This window comes from Harpia harpyja, chromosome 12, assembly GCF_026419915.1.
Source record: "Harpia harpyja isolate bHarHar1 chromosome 12, bHarHar1 primary haplotype, whole genome shotgun sequence".
NCBI classification, from domain to species: Eukaryota; Metazoa; Chordata; class Aves; order Accipitriformes; family Accipitridae; genus Harpia; species Harpia harpyja.
In genome coordinates, this window is record NC_068951.1 from 22,702,697 (window position 1) to 22,728,430 (window position 25,734).

The 25,734-nt window shown below is 41.5% G+C and overlaps 1 protein-coding gene across 1 annotated transcript in view; it reads right to left on the reverse strand.

Moving 5' to 3' along the window:
• Positions 1–2,845: 2,845 nt before the first annotated feature.
• Positions 2,846–25,734, reverse strand: part of SPSB4 (splA/ryanodine receptor domain and SOCS box containing 4) — a 93,556-nt gene continuing 70,667 nt past the window's right edge. The window contains exon 3 of the mRNA XM_052804754.1: positions 2,846–4,132. Coding sequence (XP_052660714.1) covers positions 4,005–4,132 — 128 coding nt within the window. The 3' untranslated portion in view covers positions 2,846–4,004. The remainder of the gene's footprint in view (positions 4,133–25,734) is intronic.

Genomic DNA, 25,734 nt, shown 5'->3' on the forward strand with positions numbered 1-25,734 from the left:
CTTTTAAAACTAACAGAATCACTCAAATGATTCGTACATATCTGCTTCTGTAACAGTTTTTTTCCCAGTTTCAAGTGAACACTGAGAAACTTACGAAGTTAGAACCTACCTCAACAGGAACAGTTTGAGTCAATCTGTTGAGATAAAAGCTTGAACACCAGAAAGACTACGTGTGAAGTCTAAAATAAGGCTTCACAATTTCTCTACAGATCGTATTACATCACCTCTGGATAAGAATGCAGACATTTCAATACATTTCCCTTGGTCCAATCTGAAGCAGAAATAAAGCCTTCATAGCACTGACTGTCAGCCTAGTAGTAGGGACATGTGTGTGACAGCTGCTATACCAAATGACAATGGCTTCTCAAATTTGACCCCAAACTTAGGTCTTAGAAAATTACAGCTTTAGTAAGTCTAAAAGCTAAGAGTGTCACTGAGGTTATAGCACTTGCGAATTGTGATGACAAAAGCAGCACCTCTGGGTGGATAAATCAAGGTCTCTCCCTCACAAGAGTTGCAGAAGGATGAAGAATGGCAGTACTGAGAAAATAATGAAGAGAAGCTATGATGCATGTATCCACAGGTCTTCACTGCAGTGTTAACAGTAGGATTCTGCACCTTCAGTACTTCCTAGGAAGGGGCCATATTAGAGATCCAAATCCCAAACAGTAGGTTAAATACTTCCTATTGCAACCCAGTAATTAGCATACACCCATCACCAAAGTTGCAATTTGGTTTCAGCTCCCAGCCATGCGCCCTTTTCATTTAAATACTACAATAAAGACTCATGTCTTGCTTTAAAGAGTTTTTATTAGCCTTAGTTTACCTGCCATGGGAACACTTCCAGATCATGTCTAGAAAAGCTATACTCCTTTTGCTCAGACACAGGGACACAAAAGCTGAAAACCATCACATCTATTGTCTATGTTTGTTTGATGAAAGCCAAAAGTGGCTGGAAATTAAAAATACAGATGCAAGAGAGATCCTACTGCAAATCTCGAAGTAGTACCCTTTGTAATAAGCAATCATCCTCTCTGTTAGATATGCCTGAGAGTGGGCTTCTGGGTAGGTATCGTGCTGCATTGATGCTTCGAGGATAGAGACTGAGAAGTTTAAACTGCATTGGTTGAGGAATGGTCATAACAGCGTTCGACCTCTGTTTTGGGCAAAAGCCAGTGCATCGCCACCTTATATATTATTGCTCAATTCACTCCTGAAGCAGACAGTAAACAATGCTTGCATGCCGATAAAGCAAGCTTTGAGAATCAACGTGAGGAACATACCACCCGGCCTGGAGTCCAGCAAGAGAGGAGACTTTTTTTGGTACATTTTGTGAGTAGGTACTCTGACTGCTTGCTTAGCTTCAATGCTTGACTCATTCTTAACAATACAGATGGGCACTCTGGTTTCCCTATAAGCCCTCATGGAAGATAATCTATTTGCAAAGGGATGGTTAGCAGAAACACTGAAGTATTGTTAATATTCTCCACGGCACATCCTCCTTACAAGGCTTCTGTGAACCAAGAAAACTGTGTGGTAAAGACTTACACCCCCCCAAAACAGGGCCCTAATCCCCCATGAAGGGGTGTATCTACCATCCACAGCATCACAACACACAATTAGGGAACAGTAAAAGAATAAAACTACCATTCCTGTAAAACTAGCACTCCTGGAAGACAGCTAAGTGTTGGAAAGAAAAAAATGTTTGAAAGTTAAAATAAGGACATTTGGTTTAGAGGAATCACCATAGAAGGGGCACCAACTGAAATTCCAATCCAACTGTAAAATAATTAGGTTAATTAACATACAGAGGCACCATCAATTTGTCTCACTATATCACTTCCCACTTTACCGTCACATTAAAAAGCTGTCAGCCTGGGTCAAGTGAAAGAACAGAGAAGATAACACTTAACAGTTGTGTCACTGCAGTTATTCAAAGGAACATGAAGTCTAGTTACCACAGTAAAACACTAATTTTAGGAAGTGCTTACCTAAAATGGACTTCAGTGGTGGAGAAATAAGGTCTACCAAGATTACTGTGCCATTCCTGAACAGCTGCTTACCTTGCTTATGAAAGATCACTTGACACAGCTGTATTTTTCCTTTTGAGTGAGTTATTACACTATATATCCTCCTTCCTATGTACCTACTGAGACAAAAGGTTTAAATGAAACAAAGAGGGAAAAGTAAGAAATACAGATCACAGCTGTAATTTCTTCCCTTCTGCAAGACTAAGGTAAGGAATATAGTATGTACCTCTTGCCTTAAGTGAAAGCAAGTCCAAAATTAAGTGGGTGCTGAAACAAGCATCAACTTACATAGTTAAGCCCAGAGATGCAAATACTTGTTACTTAATTTTTGACACTCCTGTGTTACCTTGCCCTTGTTGCTTCCACTCTTGCTCGTGTTGTTGTATCTTGTTTATCTCATGTTTCTCTTTTCTGACTGAAACTGTAATTCTGTTCCTTGAGGTGACTGAGAGAAGGGCAATCATCTGTGGTTCAGTAGTTTTGCCTGTATCATCAGTGCACAGTGGTCAAACTTCAACCTACCTCAAAAGCACAGAGTCTCCAAGTGCAACTTCGCACAAAACAGGTTTTGTTTAGAGGAATCTGGCCAGAACTGTGTTAAAAGCAAGAGTACAGCTATATTCAGAGTGGGATAAATCAGGAACAGGACATGACATTGCCTGCGATGTCTCTCGCACATGAGCCCAAAGCAGCAATTCCAAAGAAGTGCTGAACAGAAACATATGCAAAGCTGCAGGAAGAACTGAACTTCAACTCTGTATGTAGTGCTATGTTATTTACCATTTCATTAAAGGAGACATGAGTTTTATTTTGGACAGTAGACTTTATTAGAAATTTTCTCCTCATTCATCAGTAAATTCACATTAAAATATGCTGAAGGCAGCTCAGTCTAAACATTTGACATCCTGCCATAACAACAACTTCCAGTTTAAAAACTAGATAACTGATCAGGCAGATAACGTGAAACATGTAAGAAATGCAAATAGAAAGCAGCATCTTAAAAAATGGGATGAGCCTGAAAAATTAATACATTTCAGGTAGAGATGGGGAAAAAACCAAAATCGGTCACCCCAAAATGGGAAACAGTTAAATGACAACTCCACAGACTCTAAACAGATAAATAAACATTATAACCACACATACATTAAAAAGAGAACCAAGTACTTAGAGTTCATACCACATAAAAATTATAAATTTGTTCAAATAAAAAAGTGACAAGCTTTCTAAAATAGGAGTATCCTAAATTCTTGGGATAATGAATGCTTTGTTATAAACTGCAGAACTTTGGAGGGACTAGATTTGGTTTTGAAAACAATGGACTGCATCTTTCTGTTACCATGTCCAAAAATTATCTGACACACATACCAGTTTTCTTCCTCTCCTGTTTTTAAATCACATACTCCTCTTCTAGACAATAATCTGCTTTTTAAAGTGTTAGAACTTTTAGATATTATAGGCCTGATTATGTTGAGTGCTGAACACTCAAAGCTTTCAACAACTCTGGATACCAAAGGCAAGGTTTAAATATTTTTCGAAAGTTACTGTCAAGATTTTTCCTTTGCTAATTCACCTTTATCTATTGGGGTAAGGTTTAAGAGAAAGAAAGAAAAAAAAAAATCAAGTTATTGAAGAATGCTCTGTCCTGTATGACAGTGGATCTTGCAGGTCAGATCTTCTATTGGCATTTACCAGAGGCAACAAAGATAAACCAACATATGAGAGATGAGAATAATGGCCTTCGGGACTGTAAACACAACAGGCAACAGATAATAGACAAATCTCGATCAAATCAATGTTTTCACATTCTTTAGTAGTCCCCTGCAGTGATCTGCTTTCACTGGTTCAGAAAAAAATATATATTAAAAATTAAATAACACTTAAGTGTCCATCGCAAAGATTTACATTTTGCTGTAAACAATTTTCTGCCATTTGCATTGATGTAGTCCAATGTGAGGCCAGAGGGTTCTAGACGTCTTATTGGTACTGTAAATAATTTTTCAGAGACAGAGGCAAAGGTAGAATTTCTATGTCATGCAGGCGGTCTCTGCCAAGGGCAAAACGAATTGATCTTCGGCACAAGTCCATTAAAGGCAGGGGTTCCGCTGAAAAAAATAGAAGAAAGGAAATAAAGAGTTAATTTTTCAGCATCTCCATTTACAGGCAATGTTTTATTTATGAACATAGATTCTGTATTGTATTAAGCGGTCATAAAGATAGTAATGGTATTGTGAAAAACCTGACAACCATGAGGCAATTAAGATACTCAATAGAAGCAAAGACAGAATTCTATGCATTCCACCCCTAAGAAGTGACTGCAAAGTTTCAGACTGAGCTTCCTTATCTGTAAGGCTTAAAATACTAATCCAAAACCACTCTTCAGGCTTACCAAGTTGCAGCATAAGAAGTTATTACATTTCCAGATTTCTAACAAGACAAAGAGCTTCTACTCTGTTTATAACACAACATTTGTCATGTTGTGTTAACGTGAACTACACTAGTGACTTCTAACTTCTGACCTTTACATACCAGTTCCTTCTGCGTCTTAGGAACTGGAAATGGTACTTAAGGGTAACCAAAGTTTTCAGCAAACACTGCTTTTCCTGCAACACACATTTAGCCTTTCTTTCTAGGAAGTTCATTGGAAGCAAAAAACTAAACAAAACACCCTCAAAAATCTAGAGGAAATTTAACCTTTTCCACCATGAATGAATTAGGGGAAGAGGATTCAGCTGACTAGAAGGCAGGGTGTCTGTTCTCATAATGTATATACACAAACACTCCCAAAATATACAAACAACATTTGTAGATGCTGTTAGTTTAATTTAACAGAAATTAATTAAATATCTGTCAGAAATGCCTGGCTGATAGCACTTAAGATTGAAGACCCAAACACAGTGATCTGCAGCATCTCAAACCATCCCACACCTATATCCCATCCTGGCCTGCAAGACTCACACAGAATTGCAGGAACATCGTAGAATTTCCATCCAATAGTAACATGAATGACCTCTGTGATTGCAGAGTTTGCAATGGAAAGCTTTTTGCAGCAGGAACTGGAACAAAGCCGTAAAGTCTTTAACCAGTTACAGCTATCTTCAAGAATAACTTTAACCAGATGGATTTGGTTGCACATGTTGGTTTAAAAGGGTAAGAGCTTAAAAGACTACAGGAAACCCCTCCTCTTTACGTGATGAAACAGCAGTAGCCTTTAAAACCTTACTATACTTTCAAATGGAGAGGAAAAAAAAAAAGTGTCATGTGCCTGTATTATAGTGATAACCTTTTAAAAACTTGACAGATTACTTACAAGTGCTCAACACACTGTACAGCACTCAGTGGTTTTATCAAGAGTTTTTTTATGTGTCATGTAGATTTGCAGAGACTATGTTAATCTACCAAAACTTTAGCTGATATTTTAAAACCTACTTGAAAAAAATCATTACAAAGCCCAAAACATCCTATTTAAGGATTAGTTTTATATGCTATAATTGTCTGCTCTGGTGACACACCACTGACTTAATGGATTTTCCATCAGTTATCCCAGCATCACATTTGATTTGTATAGTCCACAGTTCACTATGGTGTTTCCCAAAAGTGACTAGGGAAAAAGCTTATAAAGCATTCTGTTGTACACTGAAAGACTAAAAAGCTTATTTAACTCTTTACAACCACTTCAGTGACTTGGATATGGAGTCTACTTCTCCTTAAAAATCCCCTTCATCTATAATTTTGCTATTAGAAGATTAAAAAAAACAGAGTCCTCACATTCCAGTAATAAAGTAACATTTTCTATACATTGATAGTCTTAGGTTTTATTTTTACATACCAGAATTATGAATGTTAAAATCTTAAGGGATGAAGCTGTAAAATTCATAAACTAAGATTAATAAGTAGGAACAAAAATAGCTTATAAGTTCCAGGACATGGAATACAACACATCTTGCAAGTCTTACACCATAAACAATTTTCTGAGTATCTTCCCAGAATCTCTCAGGTCCCATGAAGAATATGTAAAATAAAGACTGAGAGTGTTTAAAGTGATTATTTAAAGTCATTAACTGATGATGTGGTCTTTTTTTTTTTCCTAGATGAAGGAATATGTAAAATGTAGCCATCTGTGCAGCCAGGCACAAAGTTAATCCTAAACTTCAAAACACAACTTAAGAAAAGGTTAAAATATTTTTCAAGCTTGAAATGCTAAATGAATGTCTCCCGTCTCACTTCTACAAGGAATTTTCAAATGCTAAAGAAAATGCCCCCAAGTGTTTGCAACAGCTGCTAAATTACACATACTGAATGTGGTTTTGCAACTTGAAAATTTAACTATAGTCTTTTTATTCTCCTTTCTATCCAACAGCAGTTCAAACCTACAACAACATTAGAGAACAGGTTTGTCCTACATTACTAAATAACACTTACATTTTCTGGGGTGCTGGCTGTAAGAACTTCAGAAAAAATTGTAATAATAGCATTTGAAGTAAAACCTTTTTGCAGCTGTGAATAGTCCTAAATGATCAAAACCTAAATTCAGAAAAGAAACCACTTTAGGCTTCAAAATAGTTTATGGGATAAATGTAATACTCTTTAAAATTAAACACCAACAATTTTCAGACAGCCTAACTCAACAGAACTATTATTAAACTTTTGGTACCTTAATACAAGCACTCTCCCATTCATCACATCTCACGTTTTTACTACATGTTTTACAAAGGGGGATAATTTGGAAAAAAGTTTGGGTTTTAAGAAGCACAAGCTAGGTTCTGAAAACCGGGCGAGTTCCGGGGGATGCATTTGTATTAATGTGTGGAAGAGGCAGAAGAAAGCTTGTATCAAGATGGTGCAGACCTTTGATCCGGTGCTCTACAGCAGCTGGGAGTGCTTCTCAACTCTGGCATCTGGATGCATCCCTCAGCAGCACCCTGCCCCGAAGCCGAGAAGACAGACGCAGGCATGCACCCTCCTCCAGCGCACCCGCCCTGGGCTAGACAGGTGCCACCACCATGTGCCCCAGCAGGTCCCCTGCCTTGGGAACTGGCAGAACAAAGGCACACCAGAGTGCCGCTGCCCTGCAGTCTAGACATAAGCAAGTGGTAATTTCAGAGATGCTTTAACATTCACCAGGTGCCAGTACCTGGCATTCACACCAGGTGCCAAGCCCAGGCTCTGCCGTGCCCCCACTGCAGCTCCGATCATTCAGCAGCGGTGAGGCATTTCCTGCGCTGGAGCTTGGGGAGAGGGAATTGGGATGATGTTACTAGCACAGCACAGCATGCCGGCAAGGAAATGGACCGCTGCAAAGATGTTGCTCATCATCTGCTGTAACAGCTCAACCGACTCTTTCACACACATGTGAACACCGAAAGTGCTTCAGGTTTTCAGGGAAATTCAGTCAGAAATAAGTAACTTGGTCCTTTTGGAAAGGAAAAGTTCAACAACCCTGAGTATATATTGCTATGCATCCTGCCTAAAACACACACACTTGATATATCCAAAACACTCAACAGCACATTCAAATGTTCAAAACACTACTTCCAAAATGCTATTTTCATTTGAGATCAGACAAATAATGCCAAGAAGAGAATATTCTAATAATGCAGGAGATGGGAAGAAGAATATTCTGAAGCCACACGGTTAGCTGTAAGTTTGGCTGCTGAAAAAGTCTTTCTTTCACAACATTAAATATTTACCCTTGAAAAACTTTTAAATTCAGAGATACTAACTGATTGTCAGAACATTTTATCACTTAGTATACCTAATATGCATTATAAGTGGTGTACTTTTCAGAATAACCCACAACAGAATGGAACTGGAGAATTCAAGCCCCCCAGAAGAACATGAACCAGCCATTTTGCTGAAGTTTTGTGAAATCCAGTAATGTTTTTGCCATTAGAAAAAGGAGGAATGAATTACTGAGCTGGAATGCAAAATTGTAAAGAAAACATGATTCACAAGAATGGCTCTTTGTATTAAATTCCCACCCAGGCTAAGAAATTCAAAGCAAGACACTCCAGGGCAAGGGAGCAAGCTTTGCACAGGAAACCCAGTACTTCCTCTCAGGCTCCAGCAGAACTCGGAGAGAAAAAGTGCAGCTACAGTTTGTTGGGTGACACACGCACTGAGCCTCAGGCCAACTCCCATCACCTTCCTGAATGTGCTTTAAAGAATCATCTTCTCATTTAAAGTTTACCACTTCACCCAAAGGTAGCTCCTCATAACTGTCACAGTATAGAAAACTATTTTTCAAGAGAAAAAAAACACAGTCAAAAAATAATACTGCTTAATTTATGTGTCAGAGTTTAATTCCCATGTCTCCCAATTTTGTACCACTAGGTTACAAGAAGGGCCCTTAAAAAAAAAAAAGCTAAGAAACACTTCTGAGGAGTGGAAAAAAAGGTCTGTATCTGCAACAGGCCCACCACAGGTCACAGTACAGGGTACTCCGTCACAAACCTTCCTTTCCCTATGCTACAGTTACATGCACGCCAACACCTGAATACCTGGGAGCTGGGGGTAAGGCACAACAACAGCCACTCTTCTCACGCAGAGCTGCATTTCATCAAGTGGTGTACAAAATAGCTTAAATAGCTATTTAACATAATAGCTAATAGCTTAAAAATAGCTTAAATAGCTATTCAATAAATTAATCAAATTAATGAAATAAAAATAGCTATTTAGTAGCTATTTAGCTATTAATAACACAAAATAGTTGTGGTTATATATCCAGATATACTTGCTCTAATGGTGTCACTGATGGTTTAAGGACAAAGGCGAAGAAACATTTGTAACTAGAAACAACTATGTGCTTGTGAGCATTTCTCCAATAAATATGCATCTGCGATAGCAATTTGCACATCTGTCCTGGTTTCAGCTGGGATAGAGTTAACTGTCTTCCTAGTAGCTGGTACAGTGCTATGTTTTGAGTTCAGAGCGAAGAATGTTGATAACACTGATGTTTTCAGTTGTTGCTCAGTAGTGTTTAGACTAATGTCAAGGATTTTTCAGCTTCTCATGCCCAGCCAGTGAGAAAGCTGGAGGGGCACAAGAAGTTGGCACAGGACACAGCCAGGGCACCTGACCCAAACTGGCCAACGGTGTATTCCATACCATGTGACGTCCCATCCAGTACAGAAACGGGGAAGTGGGGGGGCAGGGATTCGCCGCTCGGGGGACTGGCTGGGTGTCGGTCGGCGGGTGGTGAGCAATTGCACTGCGTATCATTTGTACATTCCAATCCTTTCATTATTGCTGTTGTCATTTTATTAGTGTTATCATTATCATTATTAGTTTCTTCTTTTCTGTTCTATTAAACCGTTCTTATCTCAACCCACGGGTTTTGCTTCTTCTCCCGATTTTCTCCCCCATCCCACTGGGTGGGGGGGAGTGAGTGAGCGGCTGCGTGGTGTTTAGTTGCTGGCTGGGGTTAAACCACGACAGTCCTTTTTGGCGCCCAACGTGGGGCACGAAGGGTTGAGATAACGACAAACCTGACCAGAGCTTGTTAAAACAAATTTGTTATAAGCATTCATTATATCGGTCTAATAGTTGCTGGTCATTATGTTGATTTATGTGTTCTTAGAGTTGTTGCTCTGGTTTTTAAAGTTCTGTTATGTATCACCTCGCTTGCTGTATGTAGTCCCTCTTCTGCTGCTTATCATCCGTGGGAGGTGGATTAAGGTTTTCGCTTTGATGTATTGTATAACACTGGTTTATGGTATGATAAAGTCGTCGGCTGTGGGATTAATCCGGTACTTGCACCCAGCATTGTCACCTTTATACTGTGGAAGCCATCTGTGGGAAACTATTAATAATTATACCATTTACCTTTCCTCCTTGGAAAACCAGTCTATGGGTGGGATACCTTTCTTCCCCTCTCCTTTCTCCTTCAGTCCAGTTACAATGGTGTTTGAGAATTTTGAAAAATTTGAATACTCTTGGGATGTTGGGACCAGCACGGTCCTAGCCCTACTGCTAGGAATTAGCATGCTTCTGAATGTGGTTCAGCTCTCATTTAAGGTTAAACAACTATTTAAGAAAATCACCCAGAGATCTGCCCCAAGGCTGGATAATTATGAGTGGCAGGGTGTGTGGGGTAGTATGGGCAAGTACCTAGAAAAGTGGGCACCTCCAGTGTTTTGGAAATTCACCCCTGAACAAGTGCAGAATCCAGAAGAACTAGTAAAATATTTGGAAAAGGTATGCTGTCACCCCGGCAGCTCCAGAGAGATACAAATTACTGCAACGTGCTGGGGCCTGGCCCATGCCTATCGAGCCCTGTTCGACACCACTCAGTACCCTCAAGGGGAAGAGAAGGTCTCTGGACCTAACAACAAAACGATGAGCACTGTGGCTATCCAAACCTCAGCGACAGGCACTGCAGCCCCTCCAGCCTCGGCAATGAGCACGGCAGCTACCCAAACCTCGGCAACGGGCACTGAGGTCCCTCCAGCCCCAGCAACGAGCACAGCAGCTACCCAAACCTTGGCAACAGACACTGCGGTTATCCAAGACCCGGCGAGCGGTACTGCAACTGAACCAGTGGACCAACCTGCACCAGTATCAGTTGCCCCCGTACAGAAAAAGAAATATACAAAAAAATCAGTTCGCTTAGCGAAGGATGAAGGCGAACCAGGGTCATCACGGGAACAGGAGGAAGAGGCAGAACCAGAGGTAATAACCCGGTCCCTATCCTTGAGTGAGCTGCGGGATATGCGAAAAGATTTTGGCCGCCGTATAGGTGAGCATATTATCACCTGGCTCCTCCGATGCTGGGACAATGGGGCTAATAGCTTGGAATTAGAAGGTAGGGAAGCCAAGCAGCTGGGATCGCTTGCCAGGGAAGGTGGCATTGACAAGGCAATTGGAAAAGGGACACAAGCCATCAGCCTCTGGAGGCGACTCCTGTCAAGTGTGAAGGAAAGGTACCCCTTTAAGGAAGATGTTATATGTCAATCAAGCAAGTGGACAACCATGGAAAAAGGTATCCAATATCTGAGGGAATTAGCTGTGCTAGAGACAATTCATCATGATCCGGACAACCCACAATTACCCAAAGATCCAGACGAAGTCCAATGCACACGACCCATGTGGCGGAAGTTTGTACGGAGCGCACCATCGTCCTATGCCAACTCACTGGCAATAATGACCTGGAAAGACGAAGAGGCACCGACAGTGGATGAAGTGGCTCGCCAACTCCGTCAATACGAAGAGAATCTCTCCTCCTCCCTGCAAGCCTGCATTTCGGCTGTGGAGAAGCTGTCCGAGGATTTCCAGCAATTCAAAGAGGAGATGTCCTGTTGCCCACCTGTAAGGACCAATGTCTCAGCTATTAGGAGTGAGCGCTCCTCTGCCCAAGAGAAAGAATATAGAAGGTACACACCGCGAGGTGCCCTGTGGTTTTACTTATGTGATCATGGAGAGGACATGAGGAAATGGGATGGAAAACCTACCTCGGTCCTAAATGCACGGGTACGTGAGCTGCAAGGAAAAAACACCACAAAAGGGGATTCTACCAGGAAAAATGCCGCTCCGGTTTCCAAACAGAGTAGAAGGGCTGATCTTATTTCTGATCCTCTTGAAGGGACTTCTGAGCCAATTTTACGAGAAGTGAATACTGGATACTCTGACCAGAATTAGAGGGGCCCTGCCTCCAGCCAGGTGGAGGAAAGGGATAACCGGGTCTATTGGACTGTGTGGATTCGATGGCCTGGCACGTTAGACCCACAGGAGTATAAGGCTCTAGTAGACACCGGCGCACAGTGTACTTTAATGCCATCAAGTTATGAAGGGGCAGAACCCATTTCTATTTCTGGTGTGACAGGGGGATCCCAAGAGTTAACTGTATTGGAAGCTGAAGTAAGCCTAACTGGGAATGAATGGCAGAAACACCCCATTGTGACTGGTCCAGAGGCTCCGTGCATCCTTGGCATAGACTATCTCAGGAGAGGGTATTTTAAGGACCCAAAGGGGTATCGATGGGCTTTTGGTATAGCTGCCTTGGAGACGGAGGGCACGGAACAGCTGTCTACCCTGCCTGGTCTCTCTCAAGACCCTTCGATTGTGGGGTTGCTGAGGGTTGAAGAACAACAAGTACCAATTGCTACCACGACGGTGCACCGGCGGCAATATCGCACCAACCGAGACTCTCTGATTCCCATCCACAAGTTGATTCGCCAACTGGAGAGCCAAGGAGTGATCAGCAAAACTCGCTCACCTTTTAATAGTCCCATATGGCCCGTGCGAAAGTCTAATGGGGAGTGGAGACTAACAGTTGACTATCGCGGCCTGAATGAAGTTACGCCACCGCTGAGTGCTGCCGTTCCAGATATGCTAGAACTTCAATACGAACTAGAGTCAAAGGCAGCCAAGTGGTATGCTACAATTGACATTGCTAATGCGTTTTTCTCAATCCCTCTGGCAGCAGAGTGTCGTCCACAATTTGCCTTTACTTGGAGGGGTGTCCAGTACACTTGGAATCGACTGCCCCAGGGGTGGAAACACAGCCCCACCATTTGCCATGGACTAATCCAGACTGCACTGGAAAAAGGTGAAGCTCCGGAACACCTGCAATACATTGATGACATCATCGTATGGGGCAACACGGCAGAAGAAGTCTTTGAGAAAGGGAAGAAAATAATCCAAATCCTTCTGAAAGCCGGTTTTGCCATAAAAGAAGGTAAGGTCAAGGGACCTGCACGGGAGATCCAGTTTTTAGGAATAAAATGGCAAGATGGGCGTCGTCAGATCCCAATGGATGTGATTAACAAAATAGCAGCTATGTCTCCACCAACTAATAAAAAGGAAACACAGGCCTTCTTAGGTGTCGTGGGGTTTTGGAGAATGCATATTCCAAATTACAGTCTGATTGTAAGCCCTCTCTATCAAGTGACCCGAAAGAAGAATGATTTTCAATGGGGCCCTGAGCAACAACAAGCCTTTGAACAAATTAAACGGGAGATTGTTCACGCAGTAGCCCTTGGACCAGTCCGGACAGGACAAGATGTTAAAAATGTGCTCTATACTGCAGCTGGGGAGAATGGCCCTACCTGGAGCCTCTGGCAGAAAGCACCTGGGGAGACCCGAGGCCGACCCCTGGGGTTTTGGAGTCGGGGATACAGAGGATCCGAGGCTCGCTATACTCCAACTGAAAAGGAGATATTGGCAGCATATGAAGGAGTTCAAGCTGCCTCAGAAGTGGTTGGTACTGAAACACAGCTCCTCTTAGCACCCCGACTGCCAGTGCTGGGCTGGATGTTCAAAGGGAGGGTCTCCTCTACACATCACGCGACTGATGCCACGTGGAGTAAGTGGATTGCACTGATCACACAACGGGCTCGCATAGGAAACCCCAGTCGCCCAGGAATTTTGGAAGTGATCACGGACTGGCCAGAAGGCAAAGATTTTGGAATGTCGCCAGAGGAGGAGGTGGCACGTGCTGAAGAGGCCCCGCTGTATAATAAACTGCCAGAAAATGAGAGGCAATATGCCCTGTTCACTGACGGATCCTGTCGCATCGTGGGAAAGCATCGGAGGTGGAAAGCTGCCGTATGGAGTCCTACACGACAAGTTGCAGAAACTGCTGAAGGAGAAGGTGAATCGAGTCAGTTTGCAGAGGTGAAAGCCATCCAGCTAGCATTAGATATTGCTGAAAGAGAAAAGTGGCCAGTGCTCTATCTCTATACTGACTCATGGATGGTGGCAAATGCCCTGTGGGGCTGGCTACAGCAATGGAAGCAGAGCAACTGGCAGCGCAGAGGTAAACCCATCTGGGCTGCCGCACTGTGGCAAGATATTGCATCCCGGCTAGAGAATCTGGTTGTAAAAGTACGTCACGTAGATGCTCACATACCCAAGAGTCGGGCCACTGAAGAACATCAAAACAACCAACAGGTGGATCAGGCTGCCAAGATTGAAGTGGCTCAGGTGGACCTGGACTGGCAACATAAGGGTGAGCTATTTATGGCTCGGTGGGCCCATGATGCTTCAGGCCATCAGGGAAGAGATGCAACATATAGATGGGCTCGTGACCGAGGGGTGGACTTGACCATGGACACTATTGCACAGGTTATCCATGAATGTGAAACATGTGCTGCAATTAAGCAAGCCAAGCGGTTAAAGCCCCTGTGGTATGGAGGGCGATGGCTGAAATATAAATATGGAGAAGCCTGGCAGATTGACTATATCACACTCCCACAAACTCGCCAAGGCAAGCGCTATGTGCTCACGATGGTGGAAGCAACCACTGGATGGCTGGAAACATATTCTGTGCCCCATGCCACCGCCCGGAACACTATCCTGGGCCTAGAAAAGCAAGTCTTGTGGCGACATGGCACCCCAGAACGAATTGAGTCAGACAACGGGACTCATTTCCGAAACAACCTCATAGACACCTGGGCCAAAGAGCATGGCATTGAGTGGGTGTATCATATCCCCTATCATGCACCAGCCTCTGGGAAAATTGAGCGATACAATGGACTGTTAAAGACTACATTGAGAGCAATGGGGGGTGGAACTTTCAAACATTGGGATACACATTTAGCAAAAGCCACCTGGTTAGTCAACACCAGAGGATCTGCCAATCGGGGTGGCCCTGCCCAGTCGGAATTTTTACATACTGTAGAAGGGGATAAAGTCCCTGTAGTGCACATAAAAAATATGTTAGGGAAGACAGTCTGGGTTACTCCTGCCTCAGGCAAAGGTAAACCCATTCGTGGGATTGCTTTTGCTCAAGGGCCTGGGTGCACTTGGTGGGTGATGCGAAAAGATGGGGAAGTCCGATGTGTGCCTCAAGGGGATTTAATTTTAGGTGAGAACAGCCAGAATTAAACTGTATATTAGTTGCTATATAACCCTGCTACTGTATATTATCCTTACTATAATTATGTGCTATATCCATAGTACTATAGTAAGAATCACTTAGATCAAGCAAGAAAAGAACTGTGATAAAACTGAGCAAAGCGCAGTAGTGATGGAACCAGAACTGACTCCAGCATGCAACAATCCAACGGTGCACACCATCCTCCTGCTGCGCCAAATGTCACCTGCTTGTCACACTGCACTGAAGCCCAATTCTGCTCTACCGACTGAGAGGACTTTGCACCATCCCTCCTGCCCAGAAAGACTGGTATGACAGATGGAGCCCAGAGTCGGAAACTAAATGAACTCAATGAACATTTTATGAACATGACCCATGAACTAAAGGAATGATATCTCTCTGTGTGTATACATATATATATATATCATTGCTCATATGTCTTAAAGGGATGGAAAAGTGATGATTGATCAGGATGTAACTAAAGGTATGGGAACTGTGCATGACGTCAATGGTATAGAATAAGGGGTGGATACTGTCCTGGTTTCAGCTGGGATAGAGTTAACTGTCTTCCTAGTAGCTGGTACAGTGCTATGTTTTGAGTTCAGAGCGAAGAATGTTGATAACACTGATGTTTTCAGTTGTTGCTCAGTAGTGTTTAGACTAATGTCAAGGATTTTTCAGCTTCTCATGCCCAGCCAGTGAGAAAGCTGGAGGGGCACAAGAAGTTGGCACAGGACACAGCCAGGGCACCTGACCCAAACTGGCCAACGGTGTATTCCATACCATGTGACGTCCCATCCAGTACAGAAACGGGGAAGTGGGGGGCAGGGATTCGCCGCTCGGGGGACTGGCTGGGTGTCGGTCGGCGGGTGGTGAGCAATTGCACTGCGTATCATTTGTACATTCCAATCCTTTCATTATTGCTGTTGTCATTTTATTAGTGTTATCATTATCATTATTAGTTTCTTCTTTTCTGTTCTATTAAACCGTTCTTATCTCAACCCACGGGTTTTGCTTCTTCTCCCGATTTTCTCCCCCATCCCACTGGGTGGGGGGGAGTGAGTGAGCGGCTGCGTGGTGTTTAGTTGCTGGCTGGGGTTAAACCACGACAACATCATTACCAGCTGAAAAGTTCGTTTAGTTTTGGCAACCTGTAGTAATTTAACAATCTGGCACTCCAACAAGACTGCCTCATCTTTGTAAACAGCCTTTTATAGTTGAGATACTAAAGTCATTTAGCATCCAATAACACTAAATGGTATTAACTGCAATGTTACATAAGGCTTATACAAAAGAGCAGCTTTTAGCACACATTTGCCAGATGACAATAGTTATTTTTTTAAAGAAATTTCTAAAGCTGTAACAGCACATAATGTTCATGGCTTCCATTAATCTATGAAGAACATATTTTTATCTCATTTTATAAAATCAGAGTTGTCTGGGGAAAAAAAACCCAACACAATCAAAGCAAAATTAAAGTTGGTTGAAAAACAAAGGAAGTTTTCATGAGAATAATTGTCACCAAAAATTAAGACTTTTTAAAAAATTATTTTATAGGTCTAAGACACCAGATTATCTTATATTTTGATATTTTTTGCCTTTTACTTATTAAAAAGCACTTACATTCAGTGATTCATGTTACTGTTTTCAACTGCTGTAAGGCAGCTTTAAAGTCAGACTTAAAAGAAAAAGAAAAAATAGTGTTACGAGAAAGAGATGCACTCACACATCATTAAATAAGTGGATGACCTCTCCCCAGTCCTAACTTTTGCTGTGCTGACAACAGTGCCACGAGGGAAGAGCCAGCTCATTAATGAGGCAATGGTGGCATAACCATTCTCACCCCAGAATGCCCATCATCTGGCAGGGGGACAAGGTGAAGCAGCACCACCTGAAGAATGGGAAGAAAGTAACCTCTTGCAAAAATAACACACACCTGGTGCACAGACAGGAGTCTTGGAAACTAGGAAAATGCAGGATGCCTCCATTCATATCCTAATTGGGCATTAGGTTTTCGATACATGTTGCATACTTGGTGGCTATTGCCTGGTGCCCCTTCCTGCCCACTCCTCTTTGCCACCAGTAAATCAGCATCACTCAGGTTCCCGCCCTGCACTTCTTTTCACGGCCCAATTTTAATGTCATACTTTCCCATGATCAACGATCATCATCGTCTTTAGAGGGATGATGTCCCCAAAAGATTAACCCTTTGTCATGGAAAGGGGATCCAATACCGACATGAGATGACATTCTTAGACTGTCCCTGTTCTGGTGGGCATCCCATAAACGAGGTGGGAAGGGAAAGCTCTCTCCACAGCTTGTCACCACTCTGCTACCTGACACCTACCTGTTCCAATGGACAATCCTCTGTGCCTCATCAGGGCACCCGAGTGCCCGCCATGCTCCAGACTGCAGCATGCTTTTTTTAATCCTTTTTCTTGAATTTTCCCCCTTCTTCCAGATATTAAAATACCCGCTAAGGGGAATGTGGTCTAAGTGTTTCCATTAGGGTGATTTAGGGTATACAGAAATTTGTAACTACCATTTAATTACCACGTATAATAAACATACAAATATATTTAAGCCAGGAATTTTCCTTCCAACCTTTCTGCCAAAGCTTAATTATTGCTTTAATTTTACGCAGTACAGGCCAAATTCTTTCCCCCACATAATACGGTACATAAATACACCCCCTGTGACATATTTATGGCTTCCCTGATGCAACTGATGGAAAAATTGAGTTGTGTTCCTTAAATGGCACAATCTAGAGAAAGGAAATTGCAAATAATATATTAAAGCACACAAGCCATGACCAGTCATAAAAAATGCTAATAAATCTCCTAACAGCAATGAAAATTCAGTCAAAGGATAACAGGATAAAAGAAATCACATATCTGTTTTTCCCACAGATGTCTTTAAGCTCTGAGCCTAACCCAGCAAACCGTACAAACGAAGCACCTTAGAACATCACATTCTAATTACAGCTCAGGCAATCTAGAAGAATCACCACTCTCAAGAATTCTGCAATTTGAAAGGGAACACCACAGTTTTTTGAAAGAGCACTGTCATTTTTCTCTAACTCTCATGTTTATCTATCCAAGAGCCCCAGGCTCTGGCAGACTACTACCAAACTTATGTTGGCTTTGCAAAAGTCGCATGCTACGAAGCCCCAAGCTCCCCTGTAGCAGCTGATGCTGTCACTGCAGGCAGAGTACACGCACACTCTCCTTCAGCCCCTCCGACATCACCCCCCCCCCCCCACACAGCTTGTTCCTGTACAGCTGGAAGCTATCACACTCACTTCTTCAAAAGCCTAACGGGTGGCAGATGGTGAGATTTTTTGTTATCAGTCAAGGCTGATAAACAGCCGCCGTCTCCAGCAGTTGTCTACTAGGACAAATAAACCTTTATGTTGTACACATCAGCACCTTGCTTTCAGCAGACAGGGTGGGGAAGTAAAAATACAAAAATAACAAACACCCCCTGTATCTGAGCTGACTCACATCCCACAGAAATTTGGTGCTTGAAATTAAATACGTTAAAGGGAGAAAGGAAGGCAAGAAAGCTTGAATAGAGGGAAGGACTCAGGGGTAAACCTCCCTCCTCCTCCTCTGCATGTCTTGTGCTGGGCAGGGGGGATTGCTTTACAGATACCTTTGGCTTTTAAGTGTTAAATGCAGTTAAGTACAGTTTAAAACTTTGATCAGGCATCATTTAGCAGAATTAAGCTGAAAAAGCAGCAATGAACAAGCAGATATTCTGCAGCATCATTTGTTTTCAGTTAATGCTCTCCAGCTGTGCTTTCTTGAGAGGAAAAGAGTTGAGAAGTAGAACAGAATGAAAACAAACCAAAACCAATCCCAAAAGCCAGTGGCCTCGTTAGTGGTTCGATAAGAATCTGTCATTTGAGCACAAGTATGTATCTCCTTGCAGTTTCTTTTTTTGCATTTCAGTGTTTGCAATCTCCTATGAAGAAGACAACAAGACTTAGACAACTGGTCCTGACTCATAAGCACCAGAGCACATGCCTAAATCCAATGAATACAACGCAGGCTTAAATATATTCTTAAAGATTTCAATTTAGTAGACTTAAGCATATGCCTGAACACTTTTTTTGAATCATATTGGTTATAGGAATGTTCTTCCTAGAAAAGTACTCTGTGTACATTTGTAGGAAGGCTGTACATATAAAGTCATATACATATATACCTGTAGAAACCCTCTTCCGAGAGGCTCAATGTGCTCTACAGTTCTTACCCTCGAGGTGGGTTTATGATCCACATAAAGAGGGGTCTAGATCAAGCACACTGAATATGTAGAACAGGAGCAATATAAAGTCTGGCCCACGCCAAATCTACAAGCAAACTTCATTGTGGAAACTTCCCTGAAAACTTTCATTTTTTGAATTACAACAGCTAACTTAAATGTACGTATGCATTGTAATAATTCAATTTCCGGTAACAACAACAAAAAAATCACATGTACGAGTCATATTTGAAAACATTTTAACACGCTATTTCTCCAGTCTACAGATTACTAAATTGTACTGCTCTGCGTAATTCAGAAGCTGGAAAACAGAGCCAGATAATAATGAATTTTACCAGTGAACAACTGGCTTTTTTAAAAAGGAGCAAAGCCTGTAATAAGCTGGTTTTGTTACAGCTCGATAGACTTGTATGCTGCCAGAGAGTGCAAGCGAGAATGATGGCCACTGCCCTTCTGAAAGAGGAAGCGCATGTATGATTTCATTCCCTGTGTGCATCGGGAAAATGCAAATAGGAAGGATGAGCTGGAAAGATTTGCTTTCTGGCCTTCATTTGTTTGTTGTTCTCCTCCCCTCAAATACTTCCACAAAACAACTCTTCACTTTGTTCTCGAACACAGTACAAAGGTAAATTGAGACAATTACTTCAGGGATGATCTAAATGTTCTGTAGTAGAAAAGACACCTAAAATAAACACACGCTCTTTAAAACCAACAAACAAACAAAAAAAATTAAGTGCTTGACATTAGAGATAAGCCTAAGCTACAACCCTTGGCTCCTTGGCTCCTCCCAGCTCAAACTTCCCCAAGTTTAACATGCCGGGAATGAGGATTTGGCTTAGATTAATCTCTAATGTATACTTCATAGCTTTTACTCTTGGAAGCACATTTATCACCATTAAATTCGGGTTGTGTGCCAGGCCACGAAGAGGTAAGTTAAAATACATCAAGGTGAGAGAAGATTAAAGCTCGGATGAGAATTTCACTAAGTAGATGCATTGGAGTTCAAAGACAATGTTGTTCAGGGGTTACAGACAGATTTATAGGCAAAGTAATAACCAAGAAAGTTGAAGGCAAGTTCAGGTTTCAAGGATTAACCACTGCAGACAACTATTGCAACAGGAATTCACACACTGCAAACAATATGCAACACAATGACTGAAATGTGATGAAAAAATTTCTTGCATTTATCTCTTCATGAAATGTGCTTCAGAAATGGGCAAATAAAACACCCATGCACAAGTACATACCTATAACAACCTTTATGACTGTGAACAAGTCTCTATTGGGGGGGGGGGGGGGATCAGAAAAAGATTTTAGGTGAATATTTTCCTATCCGTCAATTTATTGGCACATTTCTGCCTTAATAGCATTACAGCAGATGATGAGATTTCTTGGTGGGAAACCTAAGCATACTGATTAAAATATTTTAAAATTCAAAATTTTAAGTTTTCACAGCTGTTCTTAAGCACATTTGGGATTAAGGGGGAGTGAGGGGGGAGGCAGAAAGACAAAATGTTGGAACTCCATGCTGAACCAGGTGGGTACCTGGTTGCCTGACTGCCCCATCTGCACTTCTCCCACTAGCCTATTTTATCTACCTGTTGCATTTTGTATGACATATTAATTGTGCAGGACAAATAATACACCGTTATCTTTTCTCATACTGTCTCATACTGTGCCCAGCGTGCTGGAGCCTCACAAGAAATTCTAAATACCACCATACTGCAGTAACACATGCTCATTCAAGATGTGCATTGCTTACAACTCATTCTCAGCTGGAACCTATCACAGTAGTTTTCTGTACGGGTGTTTAGTATTACACTAAATAATAAAGTTATTTACTCCAGTTAGCAATTAAATTGATTCAAAGCATCTTCTGCATCACACTACAGCTTTCTTCAAAGTTTCACCACATTGACAGGGCAACAGAACTGATGACTTCTACTTTAATACAAATTGTGCTGAGCTGTTTAAGACAATAAATATTTGACTACTCTCCTCATAATTGTTACATGACATTTCCTCAACTGCTTCAATTTAAATTACCCGGAGGCTCCAAGATATGCAGATTTCCTCAAACCAAGCAAAAAAATGGCAGCAGCGTGTCATTTAAATTTTAATGCAATTGTATACAAGCTAATGCTCTCTAGGGGAGATCCGCAAACAATGGACCAGACTCATCACTTTGTTACTCAAGTTTTGATATTAACAGAATTACATTGGAATAAATCTGGAGCAATGAAGTTGCAATTAGGCTCAATATAATTAATTTGATCCCATTAGTTTAGTACCATTTGTATTTTAGATTTGTTGAAAGTGATTTTTTTCTTAAGTACCATAATCTTTATCAGCAGAAAATGGGTACTGGAGACGATCTGAATTATTTTCATGCTGAATTTAGGAGTTATCATCGTTCCTGGTATGCAAACACAGCTGATGCTCTCTGAAGACACTTCTAAAGCATTCTTCTTGAACACAAATGCACTCTCATATCACAGGTAGAGCACACAGGGCTGCCTTTACTCACCATTGCTCAGCCCTTCTCATCACAAGCTCCTGTTACCACCTTTCAACCTTGGCAAAGCTCTGACTGAAATTTCACACTGCTGTGCCACTGCCTACAACCAGCACTGCTGGCATGTTGTCTTACGAATGGTCTGGTCATTTTGTGGGAAATAGAGTGTGGAAAGATGATTTCCATATTATGCATTCCTACAGCCACTGTATGTGATGTGTTATCATACCCCGAGCCCCTGAAGCACCAGCCTAAAACCCACTGATGGGAAGGCAGAGGTGGGGGGGTAGGTGGGCTAAGGAGAGAACTCTGCCACTAAAGTGATTTTTCCTGTTTTGGGCATGTGGAATGGATCCAACGTGACGACAAACATTAAACTCACAAATAAAAAAATCTGGAATTTCACATGCAATTACTAGAATCTGATAGCTAACTTGAGTTGGGCTCACACTGAATTTCTTCACCTCCAGGTCAGAATCACTGGGCAAAACCTTCCCATGCGTGGTCCTCCTGGAGACATGGACAGCAGAGGGCCTCTCTCAGCTGTCTTCTCTGGCCTGTACAGCTGAAAGGGGAGGTGGTAGTTGTGGTGGAACCTGCTGCCATTCTCCATTCATCCATCATCCTACTCCTCACAATGCTGCTTAATATATTTGGAGAACTAGGCCTGCAGCAGCATACCACTCATGTCTTCCACCCTGTCCTCCTCCAGCTCACCAGATCCAGCTAACACTTTCTCTGGACGCGATGATTCTTCCCCCGATGCTGCTTGCTTGCTGTTCCGATGAATTCAGACACAAAGGGGAGGACAGCAAGAAGCAACCAGGGGGGCTTTTACCCCCAGCCCTCTCCTCCTCACACGCCTCTCACGCTTCACACTTGGTCCTTCTGTCCTTGGGCTTTGTGTTATCCACTTGCAGTTTTATGACCACCATCTGCACAGGACATCACTGATGTCAAGCAGGATGAGGAGAAAACCAAGCGCAGCTGAACCACTGAGTAGTGTGGCTGCGCTCTGGAAGGAACTATAAAACACCACAAAGGATCTGGGTTTGTTGCTTCTTACTGATTCATTATCAAATACACTTTGTCCACCAACAGCCTTTTCCAGCTCGCTCTGCCCCCAGCTGCCAGCTGGCTAATGCAGTTGCACAGGTGTAAATGAAACCATCATTTGGCCTGCAGAAAAGCTATTATGAACAAAGATTTATCTAGGTTTTCAGATCACAAAGTCAATCTGTAAGGCTGGCGATTAAAAAATTGCATCGGGGAACAACAAAGCAAAGCTAAGGAATCCACTCACCTCTTTAATGTACCTGCATGCCTAATTTCTGTAGGAAAGGGATTCCCCATCAACCCACTAATACAGCTGATTTCAAATAAAAAACTAGAATGAAAGAAATTGATACGTACTGAAATCCTTATAACTATTTCTACATGTTTGTGTTTTCGGATTCCTGAAGAGGTTCAAGTAGTAGTAGCTTGAGGCACTCAGCTCAGTACTATATATGCATATGTACATACAAATATATATATATATATATAACACATACATACACATACATGCAGAAGAACATAAAAAGGTATGAATACAAGGGAAACATCTGAACCACGCTCTCCTTCCTACATACATACATATTTATTTTAGTGGCAGTAATACACCATAGAGTTTAGTGACACAAAATAGCTATTACTATTTGATTTTAGATTTAAACAAAGGGAAATAGACAGAAGAGAGAAAGCTATGACCTAGAATTAATGTTATTCTACTTATATTAAGAACAATGCTATAATTAACAGCACAGAAAAAATACTTCTAGAATCCTACAATTTGGGCAGATATACAATAATTTCTTAGTACAAAATATAAACTAATTTCAACATGGTTTTAGCTACAAGAGGATACATTTTCCTATCTGGGCATTAGTAAATATGCAGGTTGAGGTTTTAAAGAAGTAGTGAGTTTATGCAAGCCCATACTTAAGATACCACTATAAATGACTTGATTCATTACAGTGTCAAGCAGGCAGCAGAGCTTAGTGAAGACAATAAGGCCATTTCCAGCCCCCAAAAAGGAATGGCATTTTTTGTCAACTTTTTCTTTGATATTTTATTTACAGTTTGGGATATGACAATTTCAGAATTACATATTATGTTTTTTAATGGGAAGAATTGTAGAGTGTTTTGGTTTGGTTTTTGGTTTGGGTTTGGTTTTTTTTTTTTATTAGTGAAATATCAGCTTGATGCTAAATTTCCATTATGTTTTAATAGATTCTGGACAGACTGCTTTACTATCAGCCTCATATTTTGAACATTAATTTTTATGTTTTTCTTCATGTGATTACAATAAGAAAAAGAAAAAAGTGAGACAAATATCAATCCTATTTTGTGCTCATGTGGCATATATATATATATAAAAAAATGTTTATAAGTAAAAATAATATATAACTCCACCATGACTGTTTTCTTTTCAACCAAAACTTCTGACCTATTAAACCATTTAAATATGTCTTATTTTCTCTTATCAGCCATCTCCTTCCCTTTCTTCTATGCTCCTACTCTCAAGGCAAACAGTGCCACTCAGTGAACTGGGTTTTAAAAATGAAAAGCCCTTCTACCTGTGGGTCTGTAAACATCATGCACAGTATATTTTGCTTTTTTTAATCTAAAATCTAGGTGACATTGGTGCAACAGATGAAATGCTAAATTATCAAAACAAATTCTTTAACTCAGTACTTAATCCAAAGTACAAACCCCCAAAATTTTAAAAGCACATTCAGAATTACACACAGCACAAAAGAATGCTTCCCACAGAATTCCTTCTGCTCCCTGTTGACTCAGCCTATTCCACTCCACCAGCATTGTCAGCAAAGCCAAAGGGAATTTTGCCAGGGTAAATACTGCTAAATGGGGTCCCCAATCCATAGATATTTCGCTTTTCCCCTGTTGCCAAGTCATTTCTGATATCAATCTGCCTGTAAAATCAAATGGATTATTTTTTTTCCAAGTACTCACAATTTTGAGATAAACACTGACCCCTTGGGCATAAGAACATGCCCATGCCACTTTGATGTCCTGGATATTTCTTAACTAATTAAGTTAATCACTTAAACAATAGCTGAGTAAAAAGCCCCATACAGCTTTCCCAAATCATCCTTCATAAGGGTGGGAACAGCCGCCCAGACCAGACTTCCTGGGGAGCGTTCAATTTAATCCATCCTCTAAACCCATCACATTAGTTAGTTGTTTACTTTGGTTATGCTTTTACTTTTGGTTATGCTCCTGTCCAGGAGGAGAGATCAAGACCTTTGTGCTTGTTTTAAATTTTATTCAGCCATACATAGAATCAAAACCGCAATCCCAAAGAAGTCTGTAGTCGAGCACTAGGGGCAAGAAAACTTCAGAGTTTAGGGTAACCTGACCCAGTCGTGTATCCCATTTCCCAAAGTGCTGATACTTGTTTTGCAACTCCTTCTTGTCCTTTCAAAAAAATCAGAAAAACTGCTTCAAAAACCAGAGTTAATAAATCAAGGAAAATGCTTTCCTTCAGAGTTGTGAGACAGAAGCACTCAAACAATACCAAAGCAGAGACACAAAGACCAGGGGCATCGCAGCAACGAGAAACGGACTGACTTTATCCTTCCAAGCATCTCCCAGCTCAAGAGACAATGAGGGGAGAGGGGTAGTGACCATCCTGAGTACCTCCCCGGGAACTCAAAAGTGCAGCTGTTGTGCGCGCTGCTTGCTCTGTACATCCATGCTGCTAGCAATGGAGGGGAGACCTGGAGCCCTCCATTACCTGCACCCCCTGCAGATGTTGCCAAGACAAAAGCAACCTAGGAGTGGCAAGCACTACACCACTATCCGTGGGAAAATGTTAATGAACAAAGGAAAAAGAAAAATAAAGGCTTCTTTCCCTTTTCTGTATTATGGTTTAGTGTACTGTTTTCAATACAAACCCTATACTTTACATCATCTCTGCTATTAATGACATATTTGTATGTTCATGTCATGCCATTTCACATTCCGAATGAAATCTTTTTATAATGTATAATTTAATTTTATTTACTGGTGCAAAATCAAAATTCTGGGGTTTGTATATTCAGGATCCT